The 22,500-nt window shown below is 46.3% G+C and overlaps 1 protein-coding gene across 1 annotated transcript in view; it reads right to left on the reverse strand.

Annotated features, from left to right (window-relative positions):
- Positions 1 to 22,500, reverse strand: part of LOC135028869 (E3 SUMO-protein ligase RanBP2-like) — a 306,830-nt gene that overhangs the window by 262,569 nt on the left and 21,761 nt on the right. Inside the window, exons 4-8 of the mRNA XM_063953806.1 lie at positions 19,583 to 19,735; positions 18,515 to 18,742; positions 17,993 to 18,132; positions 6,308 to 6,500; positions 6,105 to 6,189 (exon numbers count right to left, since the gene is read on the reverse strand). Of these exons, the coding sequence (XP_063809876.1) occupies positions 6,105 to 6,189; positions 6,308 to 6,500; positions 17,993 to 18,132; positions 18,515 to 18,742; positions 19,583 to 19,735 (799 nt within the window). The remainder of the gene's footprint in view (positions 1 to 6,104; positions 6,190 to 6,307; positions 6,501 to 17,992; positions 18,133 to 18,514; positions 18,743 to 19,582; positions 19,736 to 22,500) is intronic.

Genomic DNA, 22,500 nt, shown 5'->3' on the forward strand with positions numbered 1-22,500 from the left:
TACTGTGCCCGGAAGAGCTGACACAATAAGGAAGGATTTTGAATCCCGGGTAAGACTCATACCAGCCACACCAATCACACCGTATAACTCGTGATACAATATCCAGTTAACAGTATGACAACAACTGAGCCTCTTAACAGATGGCTCAACAATAACCCTTTAGTTAAACAATAACTATAAACAAGTATTGCAGACAATCCGCACTTGGGATGGGCGCCCAGCATCCACTACGGACTACGAGAAATAGAATTACCGGTGAGTAAATTCTTATTTTCTCTGACGTCCTAAGTGGATGCTGGGACTCCGTAAGGACCATGGGGATTATACCAAAGCTCCCAAACGGGCGGGAGAGTGCGGATGACTCTGCAGCACCGAATGGGCAAACTCTAGGTCCTCCTCAGCCAGGGTGTCAAACTTGTAGAATTTAGCAAATGTGTTTGACCCCGACCAAGTAGCTGCTCGGCAAAGTTGTAAAGCCGAGACCCCTCGGTCAGCCGCCCAAGAAGAGCCCACCTTCCTCGTGGAATGGGCTTTCACTGATTTAGGATGCGGCAGTCCAGCCGCAGAATGTACAAGCTGAATCGTACTACAGATCCAGCGAGCAATAGTCTGCTTTGAAGCAGGTGCACCCAACTTGTTGGGCGCATACAGGATAAATAGCGAGTCAGTCTTTCTGACTCCAGCTGTCCTGGAAACATAGATTTTCAGGGCCCTGACTACGTCCAACAACTTGGAAGCCTACAAGTCTTTAGTAGCCGCAGGCACCACGATAGGTTAGTTCAGATGAAAAGCTGATACCACCTTAGGGAGAAACTGGGGACGAGTCCTCAATTCTACCCTATCCATATGGAAAATCAGATAAGGGCTTTTACACGACAAAGCCGCCAATTCTGATACACGCCTGGCCGAAGCCAAGGCCAACAACATGACCACTTTCCACGTGAGATATTTCAATTCCACGGTTTTAAGTGGCTCAAACCAATGTGACTTTAGGAAATCCAACACCACGTTGAGATCCCAAGGTGCCACTGGAGGCACAAAAGGGGGCTGAATATGCAGCACTCCCTTAACAAAAGTCTGAACTTCAGGTAGTGAAGCCAGTTCTCTCTGGAAGAAAATCGATAGAGCCGAAATCTGGACCTTAATGGAACCCAATTTTAGGCCCATAGTCACCCCTGACTGTAGGAAGTGCAGAAAACGGCCCAGCTGAAATTCCTCCGTTGGGGCCTTCCTGGCCTCACACCACGCAACATATTTTCGCCAAATGCGGTGATAATGGTTTGCGGTCACTTCTTTCCTAGCTTTAATCAGCGTAGGAATGACTTCCTCCGGAATGCCCTTTTCCTTCAGGATCCGGTGTTCGACCGCCATGCCGTCAAACGCAGCCGCGGTAAGTCTTGGAACAGACAGGGCCCCTGCTGCAGCAGGTCCTGTCTGAGCGGCAGAGGCCATGGGTCCTCTGAGATCATTTCTTGAAGTTCCGGATTGGCCAAGAAGAGCTTGGTACCCGGAACAATGAGTATAGTTCTTACTCCTCTTCTCCTTATTATCCTCAGTACCTTTGGTATGAGAGGAAGAGGAGGGAACACAAACCGACCGGTACACCCACGGTGTCACTAGAGCGTCCACAGTAATCGCCTGAGGGTCTCTCGACCTGGCGCAATATCTTTCTAGCTTTTTGTTTAGGCGGGACGCCATCATGTCCACCTGTGGCTTTTCCCAACGGTTTACAATCAGTTGAAAAACTTCCGGATGAAGTCCCCACTATCCCGGGTGGAGGTCGTGTCTGCTGAGGAAGTCCGCTTCCCAGTTGTCCACTCCCGGAATGAACACTGCTGACAGTGCTAACACGTGATTTTCCGCCCATCGGAGAATCTTTGTGGCTTCAGCCATCGCCGTCCTGCTTCTTGTGCCTCCCTGTCTGTTTACATGGGCGACTGCCGTGATGTTGTCTGACTGGATCAGTACCGGCTGGTTTTGAAGCAGGGGTTTTGCCTGACTTAGGGCATTGTAAATGGCCCTCAGTTCCAGAATATTTATGTGTAGGGAAGTCTCCTGACTTGACCATAGTCCTTGGAAGTTTATTCCCTGTGTGACTGCCCCCCAGCACCGAAGGCTGGCGTCCGTGGTCACCAGGATCCAGTCCTGTATGCCGAATCTGCGGCCCTCCTGAAGATGAGCACTTTGCAGCTACCACAGCAGAGACACCCTGGTCCTTGGAGACAGGGTTATCAGCCGATGCATCTGAAGATGCGATCCGGACCACTTGTCCAACAGGTCCCACTGAAAGGTTCTTGCATGGAACCTGCCGAATGGAATTGCTTCGTAGGAAGCTACCATCTTTCCCAGGATCCGCGTGCAGTGATGCACCGACACCTGTTTTGGTTTTAGGAGGCCTCTGACTAGAGATGACAGCTCCTTGGCCTTCTCCTCCGGGAGAAACACTTTTTTCTGTTCTGTGTCCAGAACAATCCCCAGGAACAGTAGACGTGTCGTAGGGACCAGCTGTGACTTTGGAATATTCAGAATCCAGCCGTGCTGTTGTAGCACCTCCCGAGATAGTGCTACCCCGACCAACAACTGCTCCCTGGACCTCGCCTTTATCAGATCGTCCAAGTACGGGATAATTAAAACTCCCTTCTTTCGAATGAGTATCATCATTTCGGGTTCACTACGGCTGGCCGGCGGTCGGGCTCCCGGCGACCAGCATCCCGGCGCCGGGAGCCCGACCGCCGGCTTACCGACAGCTTGGCGAGCGCAAATGAGCCCCTTGCGGGCTCGCTCGCCGCGCCACACTATTTTATTCTCCCTCTATGGGGGTCGTGGACCCCCACGAGGGAAAATAAGTGTCGGTATACCGGCTGTCGGGCTCCCGGCGCCGGTATACTGAGCGCCGGGAGCCCGACCGCCGGCAAACAGAAGACCACCCATCATTTCGGCCATTACCTTGGTAAATACCCTCGGAGCCGTGGATAGGCCAAACGGCAACGTCTGGAATTGGTAATGACAATCCTGTACCACAAATCTGATGTACTCCTGGTGAGGATGGTAAATTGGGACATGCAGGAAAGCATCCTTGATGTCCAGTGATACCATGTAATCCCCCTCGTCCAGACTTGAAATAACCGCCCTGAGCGATTCCATCTTGAACTTGAATTTTTTTATATATGTGTTCAAGGATTTCAAATTTAAAATGGGTCTCACCGAACCGTCCGGTTTCGGTACCACAAACATTGTGGAATAGTAACCCCGTCCTTGTTGAAGTAGGGGCACTTTGACTATCAACTGCTGGGAATACAGCTTGTGAATTGCCTCTAACACTGCCTCCCTGCCTGAGGGAGTTGTTGGTAAGGCAGATTTGAGGAAACGGCGGGGGGGGGGGAGACGTCTCAGTTTGTACCCCTGAGATACTACTTGAAGGATCCAGGGATCCACCCGTGAGCGAGCCCACTGATTGCTGAAGTATTTGAGACGGGCCCCCGTTGTACCTGGCTCCACCTGTGGAGCCCCAGCGTCATGCGGTGGACTTAGAGGAAGCGGGGGAGGACTTTTGCTCCTGGGAACTGGCTGTATGCTGCAGCTTTTTCCCTCTACCTCTGCCTCTGGGCAGAAAGGACGCGCCTTTAACCCGCTTGCCCTTATTGGGCCGAAAGTACTGTACCTGATAATACGGTGCTTTCTTTGGCTGTGAGGGAACATGGGGTAAAAATGTAGACTTCCCAGCTGTTGCTGTGAAAACGAGGTCCGAGAGACCATCCCCTAACAACTCCTCACCCTTATAAGGCAAAACTTCAATGTGCCTTTTAGAATCTGCATCACCTGTCCACTGCCGAGTCCACAACCCTCTCCTGGCAGAAATGGACATTGCACTTATTTTAGATGCCAGCCGGCAAATATCCCTCTGTGCATCTCTCATGTATAAGACTGCGTCTTTAATATGCTCTACAGTTAGCAATATAGTGTCCCTGTCTAGGGTATCAAAATTTTCCGACAGGGAATCTGACCACGCAGCTGCAGCACTGCACATCCATGCTGAAGCAATAGCTGGTCTCCGTATAATACCTGTGTGTGTATATACAGACTTCAGGATAGCCTCCTGCTTTCTATCAGCAGGTTCCTTCAGGGCGGCCGTATCCGGAGACGGTAGTGCCACCTTCTTTGACAAGCGTGTGAGCGCTTTATCCACCCTAGGGGATGTTTCCCAACGTGACCTATCCTCTGGCGGGAAAGGGAACGCCATTAGTAACCTTTTAGAAATTACCAGTTTCTTATCGGGGGAAGCCCACGCTTCTTCACACACTTCATTTAATTCCTCAGATGGAGGAAAAACTACTGGTAGTTTTTTCTCTCCAAACATAATACCCTTTTTTGTGGTACCTGGGGTAACATCAGAAATATGCAACACATTTTTCATTGCCTCAATCATATAACGTGTGGCCCTATTGGAAGTTACATTAGTCTCATCGTCGTCGACACTGGAGTCAGTATCCGTGTCGACATCTGTGTCTGCCATCTGAGGTAGCGGGCGTTTTAGAGCCCCTGATGGCTTTTGAGACGCCTGGGCAGGCACAGGCTGAGAAGCCGGCTGTCCCATATTTGGTATGTCGTCAAACCTTTTATGCAAGGAGTCGACACTGTCGCGTAATTCCTTCCACAGAACCATCCACTCAGGTGTCGACCCCGCAGGGGGTGACATCACATTTATCGGCAACTGCTCCGCCTCCACATAAGCCTCCTCATCAAACATGTCGACACAGCCGTACCGACACACCGCACACACACAGGGAATGCTCTGACAGAGGACAGGACCCCACAAAGCCCTCTGGGGAGACAGAGTATGCCAGCACACACCAGAGCGCTATATAACACAGGGTTCTACACTATAATTGAGTGTTTTCCCTTATAGCTGCTTATATTATATATTTGCTGCGCCTAAATTTAGTGCCCCCCCCCCCTCTCTTTTTTACCTTTTTGTGCTTGAAACTGCAGGGGAGAGCCAGGGAGCGATCCTTCCAGCGGAGCTGTGAGGGAAAAATGGCGCCAGTGTGCTGAGGGAGATAGCCCCGCCCTTTTTTCGGCTGACTTTTCTCCCGCTTTTTTCATGGATTCTGGCAGGGGTATTAATCACATATATAGCCTCTGGGACTATATATTGTGATGTTTTGCCAGCCAAGGTGTTAATATTGCTGCTCAGGGCGCCCCCCCCCCCCCCCCAGCGCCCTGCACCCATCGGTGACCGGAGTGTGAGGTGTGCATGAGGAGCAATGGCGCACAGCTGCAGTGCTGTGCGCTACCTTGTTGAAGACCGAAGTCTTCTGCCGCCGATTTTCCGGACCATCTTCATGCTTCTGGCTCTGTAAGGGGGACGGCGGCGCGGCTCCGGGACCGAACGATCGAGGTCGGGTCCTGTGTTCGATCCCTCTGGAGCTAATGGTGTCCAGTAGCCTAAGAAGCCCAAACTATCTCCAGTCAGGTAGGTTCACTTCTTCTCCCCTTAGTCCCTCGTAGCAGTGAGTCTGTTGCCAGCAGATCTCACTGAAAATAAAAAACCTAACATATACTTTCTTTTCTAGGAGCTCAGGAGAGCCCCTAGTGTGCATCCAGCTCAGCCGGGCACAAGATTCTAACTGGAGTCTGGAGGAGGGTCATAGTGGGAGGAGCCAGTGCACACCAGTTAGACCTAAAGCTTTCTTTATAGTTGTGCCCAGTCTCCTGCGGAGCCGCTATTCCCCATGGTCCTTACGGAGTCCCAGCATCCACTAAGGACGTCAGAGAAAATGGATTTTAAAAAAATTGCATGTGCGTACTTTATTTCTTTTCTTTTTGGTACAATACACAGACATCTTAGGGATTGTTTTGTATTATACTGGGCCCACTAGTTTCTCACCCAAGCAGAGTTTGGAAAGTATCCCAGTTTTTAAAGTACAAGGTTAGTAGATTTAGAGGACAAAAAGTTAATACAGTTGCACATCAAATAAGACGGAAGAAAAATTGATTGCCATTTAAACAAACATGGACTATTATCGAAAGTACTTTGTAAACTACAGGCAACCAATAGCTGTATTTGGTAGTATTTTTAATTACCAAAGAATAATCTTTATTACCTGACTGACTCTGTCGATCACAGGCTAATCCTTCAAGAATATTTAACAGATTTTCATCTCCATTTATTGGTTTATTCCATGGAACCTAATCAAAAAGGAAAAAAATATATAAAAATAAAAGTGAGTAGTTTGGACCACAGAATGAATCACCTGGTGAACAGTGTGTATGGGCTCTGAAGTACTGCATTGTGTCAGTAGTTTACCTGGAAAGCAAGAAGATAACACAGTGCAGCAGGTTCTAACAAAGCCTTCCAGTGCTCCTCACGGTGCTGGGCCATTTTTAGTAACTGGCTTCCAACATGCATGTAGTAATGGCCTCGCATTTCAGAAAATGTAGCAGACAAATCATCTGTGCCATTGGCATGGGGTTTCACCGACAGAAGTGCCTGATCAAAACTAAGAGGGAAAACAGTAAGTTCTCATACATATTATTTTCCTTAAGAAAGCTCATTATTAGTGAAAGGAATCTAGACAACCATTAAACTTCTTATATTGAATAAACTGAATGTGTGACTTATTTAAATACCTGGAATTGCATTGCCACTAGTAAAATGTACATGGGTGTACCTTTTGTCCATATAATGAAGCTAGACAGTACAGGTTGAGTATCCCATATACAAATATTCCGAAATACGGAATATTCCGAAATACAGAATTTTTTGAGTGAGACTGAGATATTGAAACCTTTGTTTTCTGATGGCTCAATGTACACAAACTTTGTTTAATACACAAAATAATTAAAAATATTGTATTAAATGACCTTCAGGCTGTGTGTATAAGGTGTATATGAAGCATAAATGAATTGTGTGAATGTAAACACACTTTGTTTAATGCACAAAGTTATTAAAAATATTGGCTAAAATTACCTTCAGGCTTGTGTGTATAAAGTGTATATGAACCATAAAAGCATTCTGTGCTTAGACTTGGGTCCCATCACCATGATATCCCATTATGGTATGCAATTATTCCAAAATACGGAATAATCCGATATCCAAAATACCTCTGGTCCCAAGCATTTTGGATATGGGATACTCAACCTGCTATTAGCAAAAATAGAATACACGAAAACATTAGCTTTATGGCACAAAAACTAAAACTGAGCTGATGGCTGAGCAGGAAGGAGATGGGAGGGGTTAGAGGGGGGAGAAGGCAGTTTTGTTTGATAGGTTCTGTGCCAAACTCCACTACCACACATCTCTAACCCACAAGTAACGGCGCAGTGTCCCCCAGATGGATGACAGAGAAAAGAAAAAACAAACCCCAATTCCTCACCACATAAAAATTGGAGTTTGGTACTTACCGATAAATCTGTTTCTCAGATTCCACAGGGGACACGAACTTAGGACGCTGGGTTATAGATGGGTGGATGAGTGCAGCTGGCACTTTAAATTTAGAAAGTGTTCTTGACTACTCCCCGTCTACCCACAGCACCCCCGGTTAGAAAAACGGAGCCCGAGAGGAGATGGAAAATAGAACAGAAAACTGGAACGGAAAGGGAAAGGAAACAAACGGCATAGTCCAAACAAATACACAACATACTGCAACAAACACATGCAGGCAACAATAATTGTAGGTGAAGCAGCACTGGCCAGGTGTCCAGTTTCCCCTGTGGAATTAGACCACTGGATTTATCGTTGAGTACAAAAATTATATTTTCTCCTTCATCCACCAGGGCACCCTGGAGCTCCCACGGGTGGAAGTGCTCTGAGTAACCTGCAAGACTCTGCGGGCAAAACTGGAATCAGAAACCGTAAGTGTGTAAAACAGTGGACCAAGTAGCCGCACAGCAGAGATGCAACGCCTCTACATGCAGCCCAAGAAGAACCCACCAAGCACAGAGTGTGCAAAGACAGTAGCAGGAGGAGACCGAATGCTGGCAAAAAAACCTGACAGATGGCCTGATGGATCCATCTAGCCAAAGTTTGCTGAACCATGCTGAGCACCATCATAAAACTCAGAAAAGGAATTTGATTTGTGCAATGCTGTTGTGCAGGCTATATAGATACGAAAAGCCCAAACTACATCTAAGAAGTGAGGAGACATGATGTCATACAACACTGGGATCACAATTGCCTACTTAATGTGGAAGGCGAAAACCACCTTGGCTAAGGCGGCTGGCTTTGCACAAAGCTCCGCCCGATCATCATGAAAGATGAGGTAAAGAGACAGAAAAGGGCCCAAGCCCTTAAACCCGCTGAGCCGATGCCAAAGTCAACAGGAAACCATCTTCCAGGACAGGAACTTTACATCCACATCCTCCAACAGCTCAAACATGGACGACTGTAGAAAAGGCAACACAAGACTGAGGTCTCATTTGGCCGTAGGCGAAACAAAAGGTGGTTGAACCCTGGAGAAAAAGTCTGAACCTCCAGTACCAAGGCCAGTTGTCGCTAAAAGAGAAAAACAGATAAGGCAGACACTTGAATCTTCAGTGATCAACAGCAGGCCAGCGTCCGGTCCTGCCTGGAAAAAGATGAGCAAATAAGGAATACAGAAGGAAGAAGTGGTGGAGCCCACGGCCGTCACGCCACATAAGATCGCCAAATGTGATGATGTACTTCAGGTCACTGGTTTCCGTACATGGAGCATGGTGGGAATACCCGACTCTGGAATACCTCTGCGTCTCAAGAGCAGCCTCAACATCTACACCATTACAACCGATGTGAGTTGGGGAATAAAAACGGACCTTGTTGCAGGTCTGCTCATAGAGGCAATGGCTACAGATAGTCGGCAAGCAGCCACTTAAAATCTGCAAACTATGCATGATGCTGCCAATACAGATCCACAAGAATGAGTAGCAGACTCACGTTTGATGTGCTTGAGCACCCGGAGAGGAAAGGGTGGAAAATAGGATTTTAATTACCTACCGGTAAATCCTTTTCTCGTAGTGCGTAGAGGATGCTGGGGTCCATATTAGTACCATGGGGTATAGACGGTCCACCAGGAGCCATGGGCACTTTAAGACTTTGCTAGTGTGGGCTGGCTCCTCCCTCTATGCCCCTCCTACCAGACTCAGTCCAGAAACTGCGCCAGAGGAGACTGACAACTTCGAGAAGGATTTTACACAGATAGTGGCGAGATTCACACCAGCTCACACATACAAGGCAAATCAAGCTAACCAGCTTGCAAACTCAGCAACGGCTAAATATTACTTAACCAAGTACCCAAAACAGTACTTAACCAAGAACAAAGTAGTACTGAACGAAATAACCACTACAGGATCACGAAGGGACTACAAGATAAGGATTTACCGGTAGGTAATTAAAATCCTATTTTCTGTTACGTCCTAGAGGATGCTGGGGTCCATATTAGTAGCATGGGGATGTACCAAAAGGGAGAGCGCGGAGGCTCCTGCAGAACTGACTGACCAAACTTTAGGTCCTCAGAGGCCAAAAGTTTCGAACTTGTAAAACTTAGCAAACGCGTTCGACCCTGACCAAGTAGCTGCACGGCAAAGTTCATACAGAACAAACAGAGTCCGATTTTCTGTGATGAGCCGTCCTAGTCACATAAATTTTCAGAGCCCTTACAACATCCAAGAACTTTGATGGAATTGAGGAGTTAGTAGCAAATGGCACCACAATAGGTTGGTTGGTATGAAATGCTGACACAACCTTCAGAAAGAGCTGCTAACGTGTTCGGAGCTCAGTTCTATCTTCATGGAAGATCAGGGGCTTTTACAAGACAAAGCCCCCAACTCTGACACACGCCTAGCAGAAGCCAAGGTCAACAAAGTGACAGCCTTCCACGTGAGAAACTTGACCTCAACCTTGAGGCTCGAACCAACCCGATTGGAGGAACTGTAACACCACGTTAAGATCCCAGGGCGCCATAGGCAGCATAAAGGGAGGCTGGATGTGCAGAACCCCTTTCAAGAAAGTCTGAACCTCAGGAAGTGAAGCCAGTTGTTTCTGGAAGAATACGGATAAGGCAGAAATCTGGACCTTTACGGAACCCAAACGCAGGCCCATATCCACACCTGCTTGCAGGAAGAGGAGAAACAGTCTCAGTTGAAACTCCACCGTAGGAAACTTCTTGGATTCACACCAAGATAAGTACTTTTTCCAAATGCGATGGTAACGTTTAGACGTTACTCCTTTCCTAGCCTGTATCAAGGTTGGAATAACCTTGTTCGAAATGCCCTTAATCTGGCGTTCAACCTCCATGCCGTCAAACGTAGCTGTGGTAAGTCTTGATAAGCGAACGGCCTTTGTCGCAGAAGGTCCTCCCGAAGAGGAAGGGGCCATGGATCTTCCAGCAATAGATCCAGAAGATCCACATACCAAGCCCTTCTTTGTCAGTCCGGAGCAATGAGGATTGCCTGAACTCCTGTTCTCTTTATGAGTTTTAGAATCCGTGGAATGAGTGGAAGAGGAAGAAACACGTACACTGACTGAAACACCCACGGAGTCACGAGGGCGTCCACCGCCACCTCCAAAGCTTCTTGTTGAGAAGAGAGGCCATCATGTCTATTTGAGGTACACCCCCAAAGACTTGTCACCTCCGTGAACACCTCCGGATGGAGGCCCCACTCTCCTGGATGGAAATAGTGTTTGCTGAGGAAGTCCGCTTCCCAGTTGTCCACTCCGGGAATGAAGAATGCTGACAGCGCCAACGCGTGCCTTTCTGCCCACAGGAGGATTCTTGTTACCTCTGACATTGCAGCTCTGTTCTTCGTTCTGCTCTGTCGATTTATGTAGGCCACCATCGCTACATTGTCCGACTGCACCTGAATGGATTGATCTTGTAGAAGATGTGCCACTTGTAGAAGGCCGTTGTACACGGCTCTTCGCTCCAGAATGTTTATTGGAAGAATGGATTCCAGACTTGACCACCTTCCTTGGAAGGGTTCCCCATGGGCGACTGCGCCCCAACCTCTGAGACTTGCATCCGTGGTTAGAATACCGAACCTGCGTCCCTCAAGAAGGTGAGGCAGCTGTAGCCACCACAGGAGTGAAATCCTTGCTTTCGGCGACAGACGTATCCTCAGGTGGATGTGCAGGTGAGATCCCGACCACTTGTCCAGAAGAGCCAGTTGGAAGGACCGTGCGTGAAATCTTCCGTACTGTAGAGCCTCGTAGTATGCAACCATCTTCCCCAGAAAGCAAATGCACTGATGAACCGATACCCGGGCAGGTTTCAAGACATCCCGGACCATCGTTTGCATCACCAACGCTTTTTCCACTGGAAGAAATACCCTCTGCACTGCTGTATCGAGGATCATCCCTAGGAAAGACAATCTCCTTGTCGGCTCCAAATGTGACTTTGGAAGATTCAGGATCCATCCGTGTTCCCCGAGCAGTCGAGTTGAGAGCAATGGACTGCAACAACCTCTCCCTGGAGGATGCCTTTATCAGCAGATCGTCCAGATATGGAATTATATTCACCCCCTGCTTGCGGAGGAGAATCATCATCTCTGCAATTACCTTGGTGAACACCCTAGGTGCTGTGGAGAGGCCGAATGGCAGTGCCTGGAACGGATAGTGACAGTCCAACAGTGCAAATCTGAGATAAGCCTGGTGTGGCGACCAAATCGTAATGTGGAGGTACGCATCCTTGATATCTAGAGATACCAGAAACACTCTCCCTCTTCTAGACCTGAGATCACTGCTCTTAGAGACTCCATTTTGAACTTTAATTCGCTCAGGGTTTAGCGACTTCAGGTTCAAAATTGGCCTGACCGAACCATCCGGTTTCAGTACCAAAAAAAAGGTTTGAATAGTAACCCTGGTGTACCAGATGAGGTAGAACTGGAACAACAGCAGCAGACCTTTCCAATTTGTGAATGGCTTCCTGGAGGATAGCTCTGTCAGCAAAGCTGGCAGGCTTGATTTGAAAAACCTGTGGGGTGGGAGCTCTTGAAACTCCAGTTTGTATTCCTGGGACACAATATCCAGTACCCAGGAATACCGGACGACACCCAGATGTGACCAAAACGTCTGAGCCTCGCTCCCACCTGCCCGTTCTCCAAGCAGGGAGGTCCACAGTCATGCTGAGGATTTTGAGGACACAGAGGCAGGTTTCTGTTCTTGGGAACCAGCAGATGCCGGCTTTTTGGATTTTGCCCGCCCACCTCTTAAGAAAGTGGTAGGAGCCTTGGACTTTTGCAGACCTAAAGGACTGCACAGAGGACGTAGAAAAAGGTTTCTTTGTCGTCGGAGAGGCTGAGGGAAGAAAGGTTGACTTACCAGTGGTTGCTGTGGAGATACACGCATCCAATGCTTCCCCAAATAAAGCCTGACCTGTGAAGGGTAGGTTCTCCACACTTCGCCTGGATTCCGCATCTGCAGACCATTGGCGTAACCAGAGTCCCCTGCGTGCTGAAACAGTCATGGGTGACGCCCTTGCAGTTAGATTACCCAGGTCCTTCATGGCCACCATCATGAAACCCGCAGAATCCTGTATGTTACATAAAAACAATTTTATGTGTAAATAAATATTGTATTTTAAAGGCGGAGAAACGCGTCTGTCATTATTTCCACATACAGGATCCAGCAGAAGAGACACTAGCTAGCCGGCCGCAGGTGTGAGAACCACATTGCTTATTGGGTAGAGAGGAGTGCACTTTTGAGAACACCCGGAGGCTCCAGATAAGGCTAAGCAAGCCGGGAGGGGTTTGTTCAAGGACAACGCACAGGCACAGTATAATATACTTCTAATCATACCGAATGATATGAACTGCTATACAAAAGGCTATAATCACGCATGATCTGCTTGGACAATAGCAGGAGCCTATAAAAAAAAAAAAAAAAATATATATATATATATATATATATATATATATGTATATATATAAAGCAACCAGGGTTGTCTGCACTCACAGTAAAATAAAATTTGCTGGGGTGTCACTCAAGTTCATTAGAGCCAGGCATCTACCTTTTTCCATGAGCATATATGTCTTTGTATAGTTTATTAGAATATAATTAAGGTGATGGCTATATATAGATAAGTCATGTTGGTGACCGTTAAACCTTGAAGAAGGTCCAGATAGGACCGAAACGTCGGTGTGTGATGTTTACCTGATGTCTGAATAGAAATCCTGCTGGCTCTAATAACAGTCTGGTGAGTGCACTCTATACAAAGACGTGTATATATATATATATATATATATATATATATATATATATATATATATATATATATATATATATATATATATATATATATATATATATATATATATATATATATATATATATATATATATAGAAAGTTTTTTTATTTGATGACTGTTTGTGGCTGTTATTAACCTAAGGAAAAAGTTCATCTGATACAAAGGATCTTCACTAATGCATGCTATGTTGAATTACTAACACCTGTTATGAGAGACCTATACATGCTTGTGTGCCATTAACCAAAAACATTGGAAAATCCACCTATGCTTGACTTGCTTGGATAATTACAGCTGTCTCACTAATATTGCATGTTTGTGTGCATAAAAGGAGGATAAGAACAGCACAATCAGATTATATGTGATAAGTGTGGTCTTAAGCAGCTCTAAATAAAAGCAAAATTTACAGGTGATAAAATACCTATGCTAGAATATAGTAGAAAGTTGTTCAGTATATGAAATATAACAATTTTTATATGGGTCTAAAAAGGAGCTGAATATTATTGAGTATTAGATATTATTCAGTATATTTGTTTATTGTTTATTATTTGTATTTATACATTAATATTTTATGTGTTGCTGGCCGGTATCAAGTAGTATATGTATGTAAAAAGTAAATTTTATGTGTAAATAAATATCCACATCAGATTGGACTGCGCAATTCCTGTATTCTTTTTCTTGAGTCTGGTAGGAGGGGCATAGAGGGAGGAGCCATCCCACACTATCAAAGTCTTAAAGTGCCCATGGCTCCTGGTGGACCCAGCTATACCCAATGGTACTGGTATGGACTCGATCATCCTCTAGGACGTAAGAGAAAAGGTACACAAACCTGTACGTTCATGACACAGAGCATCCACCGCTTATGCCGCCGGTTCCCAAATCCTACAGCAGTACCGGGCAACTGGTGGTTGCGCTGGAAGTACATGATATCCGAGGCCTGCCCCAACGCCAGACTAGATGCTAGAAGAGGTCATGTTGAAGGGCCCATTCCACGGGGTGGAGATCTTGGCGACTAAGATAGTCTGCCTCTCAGTTCTCCACTCCAGGGGATGAACACTGCAGAGATTGCTACTGCGTGATGCTCTGCCCACCACAGCATGCGACTGACCTCACATCACTACGGGGCTTAGCGTTCCTCCAGGTTGATTTACGTAGGCTATGGCTATGCATTGTCCAACTAAACTCAAATGGTTCTACGCTTGAGGAGGGAGCGCGCCTCCAGAAGCGCACTGCAGACTGCTCGTAGCTTTAAAATGTTGATATTCAGTAGCATCTGCTGTCCCAGTATTATAGCACCCTGACCCCAGAGACTGGAATCTGTATTCAAGATTCATGCAGATTCCTTGTCACAACGGGATGCTGCTAATTCCAAAGTCAGGTCAGACATAACTCCAGCCAAAGTGGACACCCAAGGAAGAGTCACATTCTGATCTGTGGAAATTCCTGCCAGAGCAGGAGCCACAGACTCACAGGATTCACATAAAGCCATCCCCCTCAGAGCATGGCTGAAGCAGCTTGGTGTTGCAATTTGAACATGCAAACACCTTCTGGGAAGATTTAGACCATGGGTCTTCAACCTGTGGCCCTCCAGCTGCTGCGGAACTACACATCCCACCATGCCCTGCCACAGTTTTGCTATTAAGGCATGGTAAAACTGAGGCAGGGCATGCTGGGATGTGTAGTTCCGCAGCAGCTGGAGGGCCACAGGTTGAAGACCTATGATTTAGACAATGTAGCCCTGCCAGTCATATTAAAGAAACAAATCACATAGCAGTCTGGGAGAAGAGAGCACAAACAACTGCACACCCAGAGAATAGCAGAAAAAAAAATAGGATTTTAATACCTACCGTCCATAAGGGATATTGGGGAAAACTAGTACGATGGGGTATAGACGGGGTCCTAAAGGAGCCAGTGCACTTTAAATTTCTTCAACTTGGTGTGCTGGCTCCTCCCCTCTATGCAACCTCCCACAGGCAGTTATAGGTAAAATAGTGCCAGAAGGAGAAAGGACAAATATGAGAGAAGGAAATATGATAAAGAGTGGTTAGAGCTACATACCAGCACACCACTAACATATAACAATCAGCAACGGCTGGAAACAACAGCAAACAGCTGAACAAGTAACCATACAAGAACCTTCAGAAAAGTCAACGCACTGAGGCGGGTGCCCAATATCCCTTATGGTCTGCGAGAAAAGGATTTACCGGTATTAAAATCCAATTCTCTCTAGCATCCATAAGGGATATTGGGGAAAACTAGTACAGTGGGGACGTCCCAAAGCTTCAAGAACAGGCAGGAATGTGCGGAGACTGCTGCAGCACCGCCTGCCCAAACTGGGTATCCTCTTTGTCCAGGGTATCAAATTTGCAGAACTTCACAAAAAAGTGTTCTTCCCCGACCAGGTAGCAGCTCAGCATAGTAGCAAGGCCGAGACTCCACAGGCACCCGCCCAAGAAGAGCCCACTGACCTAGTAGAGTGGGCCTTTAGAGAGACTGTGAAACAAGTAAGGCTGCCAACAAGCAATGGTCTGCTTTGAAGCAGGGCAACCCTTCTTCTGCGCATCACAGAGCACGAACAAGGAATCCGTCTTTCTGACCCAAGCTGTGCACTTCACATATCTTCAAGGCACGCAGAGCATCCAATGCCTCCGGAGGAGCAGAAGCATCAGAACTGGATGGAACCACAATAGGTTGATTCAAATGGAGCGCGGAGACAACCTTTGGCAGGAACTGCTGTCCAGTCTGGAGCTTCTCTCTGTCCTCGTAAAAGAGCAAGTACGGACTTTTATACGATAAGGCCCTTAATTCTGAAAGACGTCAAGCAGAAGCCAGGGCCAGTAACATCACAGTCTTCCACGAGAGGTACTTGTCTTCTACCGTCATCAGAGGTTCAAACCAGGAGGACTGTAGAAATTTCAACACTACATCCAAATCCCAGGGTGCCGTAGGGGGCACAAAGGGAGGTAAGTATGTTGAGGACTCCTTGTAACAAGGTCTGAACTTCTGGTAACACTGACAATTTCTTCTGAAAGAAAATGGAGATAGCTGAAATCTGGACCTTAATGGGACCCAGACGTAAGCCCTTATCCACACCAGCCTGCAGGAAACGTCCCAAGTGAAACACTGTAGGCGGATACTTGCGTTCTTCGCACCAAGAGACACATCTCCTCCAGATATGATGATAGTGTTTTGACGTCACAGGTTTCCTGGCCTGAACCATGGTTGCAAGAACCTTCTTGGAAAGGCCCTTGTGAGCTAGGATGTTCCGCTCAACCTCCATGCCGTCAAACAAAGTCGCCGTAAGTCCGGGTAGATAAACGGTCTCTGATGAAGAGTGGTAGAGGCCAATGGTCTTCGAGGGACATGTCCAGAAGATCTGGGTACCACGCCCTCCGAGGCCAATCCGGGGCAATTAGAATTGCCTGGACACCTTGATTCCTGATTCGCTTTAGCACTCTTGGGAGCAATGGGATCGGGGCAACTCGTCTGAGGGTCCCTGGTCCGCGAGCAAGAGCAGTGAAGTTTCTTGTTGAGACGAGAAGCCATCATGTCTATTTGTGGGCAACCCCACCGGTCGATCTGCTGGAACACCAGATGGTGTAAGTCCCCCACTCCCCCGGGTGGAGATCGTGACGACTCAGGAAATCCGCCTCCCATGGCTCTTGCATCTCCGCCCAGAGGAGTATCTTTGACACCTCTCGCATGCAGGCTCTGCTTTTTGTCCCTCCTTGTCGATTGATATATGCCACTGCCGTGGCGTTGACAGACTGTACCTGGATCGCGCATCCTTGAGCAGAGGAGAGGCTTGAAGTAGAGTACTGCAGATCGCCCGAAGTTCCAGAATGTTGATCTGAAGAAGGCTTTCGTAGGCTGACCACCTGCCCTGGAACTGCACCCCTTGGGGTGACAGCTCCCCATCCTCTCAGACTCGCATCCGTCGTGAGGAAGGTCCAATCCTGAATCACGAAACTCATGCCCTCCAGGAGATTGGAGGACTGTAGCCAACACAGGAGGGAAATCCTGGCCTGAGGTGACAGCTGAATCATTCAGAATCATCCAGTGCATCTGGAGATGCGATTCGGATCACTTGACTGATGCGATTCAGAACTGAAAGGTTCTGGCATGGAACCTCCCATACTGGATTGCTTCATATGAGGCAACCATCTTTCCCAACAATCTTATGCAGAGATGTACGGACACTGGAGTATGTCGAAGCATCATGCGGACCATCTCCTGACGTGTTTTCGCCTGGTCTTCTGGTAGAAACACCTTCTGGGCCACAGTATCCAGCAACATCCCAAGGAACAGAGGTGAGGAACATGGCTTGCTCCCTATTGTGTACATACAATTATGAGCGAACTGCCGCTGAACATAACAGCAATGTATGGCTGCACACATCTGCCCATTGATGTACCCGCAACATCGCTAATTTTTCTGCAAAGTAGTAATGTTGCTGGTCATGATAATATACCATTCCAGAACGGCATATCATGAGCATGGGATTTTGTCATACTCCTCATATGGTAATACCTATGACAATGGGAATAAAACAGATTATGAGATTATGTGTGTTTAATAAAGGGGGGGGGGATAAATTTAGCATTTTAATTAAACTAATCATGCATCGTCCTGTGCTCAGGAAGATGCCTGTGTAAGAGGACTGAGCTTTGTAGCATTCATACTGCCAGAGAGATAACACACGGAGCTTTTTTAACTATTATTTATGAGCAAAGACTGATGGCTCACACAACTAGTATGACAATTAAGGGGGGGTTACCTTTCAAGTGCCACCTTGCTTTCCTGCACGCCTCTGGTAGAAAGTGTTAGGAGAACAACATCTGCATGAGCAAGCAACAGTTCTCTGTTAATAGTTCTCCAATTGTTTTTCTCTGAAGCAGGTTGAGAAGATAGGTATTCCTGGAAGACAAGGAGGAAGTATTACTATAAATTTACTTAGAGATTATTCAGAGATGAACGTTGAGGGAAGAGGAAACAAAAGGATCTCCACTAAAATTCCTGACTCAGAAGCGCTGCATTTCAAGAGCATGTTAAATATTTGGATGCAGTCGTACAATGCCAGATTTCTTACATTTTATCGGTAGGCCAATATTGTTACAGATTACAGTTTCTAGTACTAATTAATTAGATGGGATGGTAACCATGTATAAAGAGCCTGTGCTGGCAACAATGACAAATTTAAAGTATAATAGTCTATCTTATGGTCAAATAAAATGACTAAAGCAAAACCTGAAGCATTAGGATTTCAGAAGATTAGGAGTGGTAAGAGTTAACTGTATACCTTTAAAACTTGTACAACACAGGTGCACCATTCTAAGTCAGTGCGTAAAGCTCTTCGCTCTCGTTTGAGACAGTGGACTACCGCTTCTTCTAGCCTTTTATTTGACCGAAATAACTCTACAAGTCTGATATTCACATATACGTCATTAGGTCGGGCAAACAGCTCAGACTGGATCAAGTCAAACAAGCGATTCCAGCCAGCTTCACCTTGAGAGTTTAGCATCTGTTCCTGGAGAGGATTGGGGTGAAAAAGCAAAAAGTTATTCACTGAGCAAAATAAAATGTTTTAGTGACCATTGGGAATTGTATAAACTTCAGTAATGTACGTCAGCTTTTATATTGCAGAACAATTAAAGTACATTAAATATTATTCCATACCAAATCAAAATAGGGTTTCAAACGGACCATTTCAGATTGTAATGAAATTTGGTGTATTAATGGACATAAAATGATCTCAAAACTTTTAACTATTTTAGTATTAACATACGGTGTCATTTTACATAATGCATCAAAAGGGATTGTTTAAGGAGAGAAATTAAATGTAATGAACAGGCCTAGATAGTTAAAACAATGAAAATTTGAACAGTCTACAGTGATACCTTTCGTAGTAGATGATACCAAAATAAAACTTTGGGGATTAACAACTGTATGAACAATTTCTTTCAAAATGTTTCATATTTATTGAAACATACCATTTTATATGAAAGCCATAAAAAAAAAAAAAAAAGGGTTCCAAATGAGACTTTGCCCAACTGTCTAGGTAAATTAGAGGAGCTGAAAATGTAATCGTAAAAAACGTTAATAGCAAATTGATTAAAAAAACTAAATAAATAAAATTTTTAAAGTTACATAAATTCAAAACCAGTGTACATAGCAGTGCCTAAGATTTTTTTTTTTGGGGGGGGGAGGGGGGGGGGTATTTACACACATGGCAGCATTATATCAAATGTAGCTGAAGTTAGAAATTGTAAGGTAGAATTTTTTTACGAAAACAGTGTTGATTTATTTTCAAATTGAATCCATTAGCAAAACAACCTTGAAAGAAAAAAAAAATGTAACTGTAGCTTACTTTCAGCCTGTAAATAACAGAATAGCCTGGAAACAGCTTGGATGCTCTTTCTACCCAGTATTCTGCTCTGCCATCTGTGACGTTGATAGTGCATATTAACTCTGCTATCTTAAGGACAAGATCCTTCTGAGTCGGATTTAATTCCAACGAACGCTGATATGGGGGGGAAAAAAACAGAATATTCTTTAATGATTTTATATTTTTTATAACCTGATCAACAAAAACAAGATTTTAAACCTACCGGTAAATCTTTTTCTCCTAGTCCGTAGAGGATGCTGGGGACTCCGTAAGGACCATGGGGTATAGACGGCTCCGCAGGAGACATGGGCACTCTAAGACTTTAGAATGGGTGTGCACTGGCTCCTCCCTCTATGGCCCTCCTCCAGACCTCAGTTAGGACTGTGCCCAGAGGAGACGGACAGTACGAGGAAAATATTTTTGTTAATCTAAGGGCGAGATACATACCAGCCCACACCATACACCACGTACAACATGGTATATAATAAACCAGTTAACAGCATGAACAAGACAGCATCAGCCAGAGACTGATCTCAACTGTAACAAAACCCTTATGTAACCAACAACTATATACAAACCTTGCAGAACTTGTCCGCACTGGGACGGGCGCCCAGCATCCTCTACGGACTAGGAGAAAAAGATTTACCGGTAGGTTTAAAATCTTATTTTCTCTTATGTCCTAGAGGATGCTGGGGACTCCGTAAGGACCATGGGGTTTATACCAAAGCTCCAGACCGGGCGGGAGAGTGTGGACAACTCTGCAGCACCGATTGAGCAAACATGAGGTCCTCATCAGCCAGGATATCAAACTTGTAGAATTTTGCAAAAGTGTTTGAACCCGACCAAGCAGCTGCTCGGCAAAGCTGTAAAGCCGAGACGCCTCGGGCAGCCGCCCAAGAAGATCCCACCTTCCTAGTGGAATGGGTCTTAACCGAACTTTGAACCGGCAATCCAGCCGTAGAATGAGGCCGCTGAATCGTGTTACAGATCCAGCGAGCAATAGTCTGCTTAGACACAGGAGCGCCAACCTTGTTGGCTGCATACAGGACAAACAGTGCTTCTGTTTTCCTAACCCTAGCCGTTCTGGCTATATAAATCATTAAGGCCCTGACTACACCAAGGGACTTGGAATCCTCCAAAGCACCCGTAGCCACAGGCACCACAATAGGTTTGTACATCTGAAATGACGAAACCAATTTAGGCAGAAAATGAGGACGAGTCCTCAACTCCGCTCGATCCGTATGGAAAATCAGATAGGGGCTCTTGTGCGACAAAGCCGCCAATTCGGACTCACGCCTTGCCAAGGCCAACAACATGACCATTTATGTGAGAAACTTCAATTCAACTGTTTGAAGAGGTTCAACCCTGTATGATTTAAGGAACTGTAACACCACATTAAGGTCCCACGGTGCCACTGGAGGCACAAAAGGAGGTTGGATGTGCAACACTCCCATTACAAAAGTCTGGACTTCTGGGAGAGAAGCCAACTCCTTCTGAAAGAATATAGAGAAGGCCGAATCTGCACCTTAATGGAGCCTAACTTCAGGCCCATATCCACACCCGACTGCAGAAAATGGAGAAAACGACCCAGCTGAAAATCTTCCGTAGGATCATTCTTGGCTTCACACCAAGACACATTTTCTCCAGATACAGTGATAGTGTTTCGCCGTTACCTCCATCCTAGCTTTAATTAGAGTAGGGATGACTTCATCCGGAATACCTTTCCTAGCTAGGATTTCTGTTGAGGCGTGACGCCATCTTGTCTATTTGAGGAAGTCCCCAACGACTTGTCACCTCTGCAAAGACTTCTTGATTTAGTCCCCACTCTCGTGGATGGAGATCGTGTCTGCTGAGGAAGTCTGCTTCCCAGTTGTCTACTCCCAGAATGAAGACCGCTTACATGATTTTCCGCCCAGTGAAGAATCCTGGTGGCTCCTGCCATTGCTGCTCTGCTCCTTGTCCCGCCCTGGCGGTTTACATGCGCCATGGCTGTCACGTTGTCTGACTGTATCAGAACAGGTAGGTGCGAAGAAAGGTCTCCGCCTGCCGCAGGCCATTGTATATGGTCCTTAATTCCAGCACATTGATGTGTAGGCAAGCCTCCTGGCTTGACCATATTCCCTGAAAATCTTTTCCTTATGTGACTGCTCCCCATCTACGGATGCTCGCGTCCATGGTCACAAGAACCCAATCTTGAATGCCGAACCTGCGACCCTCTAGAGGGTGAGTATTCTGGAGCCATCACCGGAGAGAGACCCTGGCCCTGGGGGACAGGGTGATCTTCCGATGCCTCTGCAGATGGGACCCTGACCACTTGTCCAGTAGGTCCCACTGAAAAGTCCTTGCATGGAACCTGCAGAATGGAATGGCCTCGTAGGCCGCCACCATTTTTCCCAGTACTCGAGTGCATTGATGAACTGACACTCTTTTTGGCTTTAGCAGGACCTTGACCATGTTCTGGAGTTCCTGGGCTTTTTCCATTGGGAGAAAAAAAAAACACCTTTGTTTTTCCGTATCCAGACTCATGGCACAAAAAAAGACAGCCGAGTTGTCGGAACCAACTGCGACTTTGGTAGATTTAGAATCCAGCCGTGCTGTTGTAGTAGTCTCAGGGAGAGAGACACGCTTTTTAATAACTATTCCCTTGAACTCGCTTTTATCAGGAGATCGTCCAAGTATGGGATAATTGTGACCCCTTGCTTGCGCAGGAGCACCATCATTTCCGCCATTACCTTGGTGAAACTTCTCGGGGCCGTGGAAAGCCCAATCGGCAACGTCTGAAACTGGTAACAACAATCCTGTACAGCGAATCTCAGGTACGCCCGATGAGGAGGATATATGGGGACATGAAGGTATGCAGCCTTTATGTCTAGTGACACCATAAAATTCCCCCCTTCCAG

This window comes from Pseudophryne corroboree, chromosome 2 (assembly GCF_028390025.1).
Source record: "Pseudophryne corroboree isolate aPseCor3 chromosome 2, aPseCor3.hap2, whole genome shotgun sequence".
NCBI lineage: Eukaryota > Metazoa > Chordata > Amphibia > Anura > Myobatrachidae > Pseudophryne > Pseudophryne corroboree.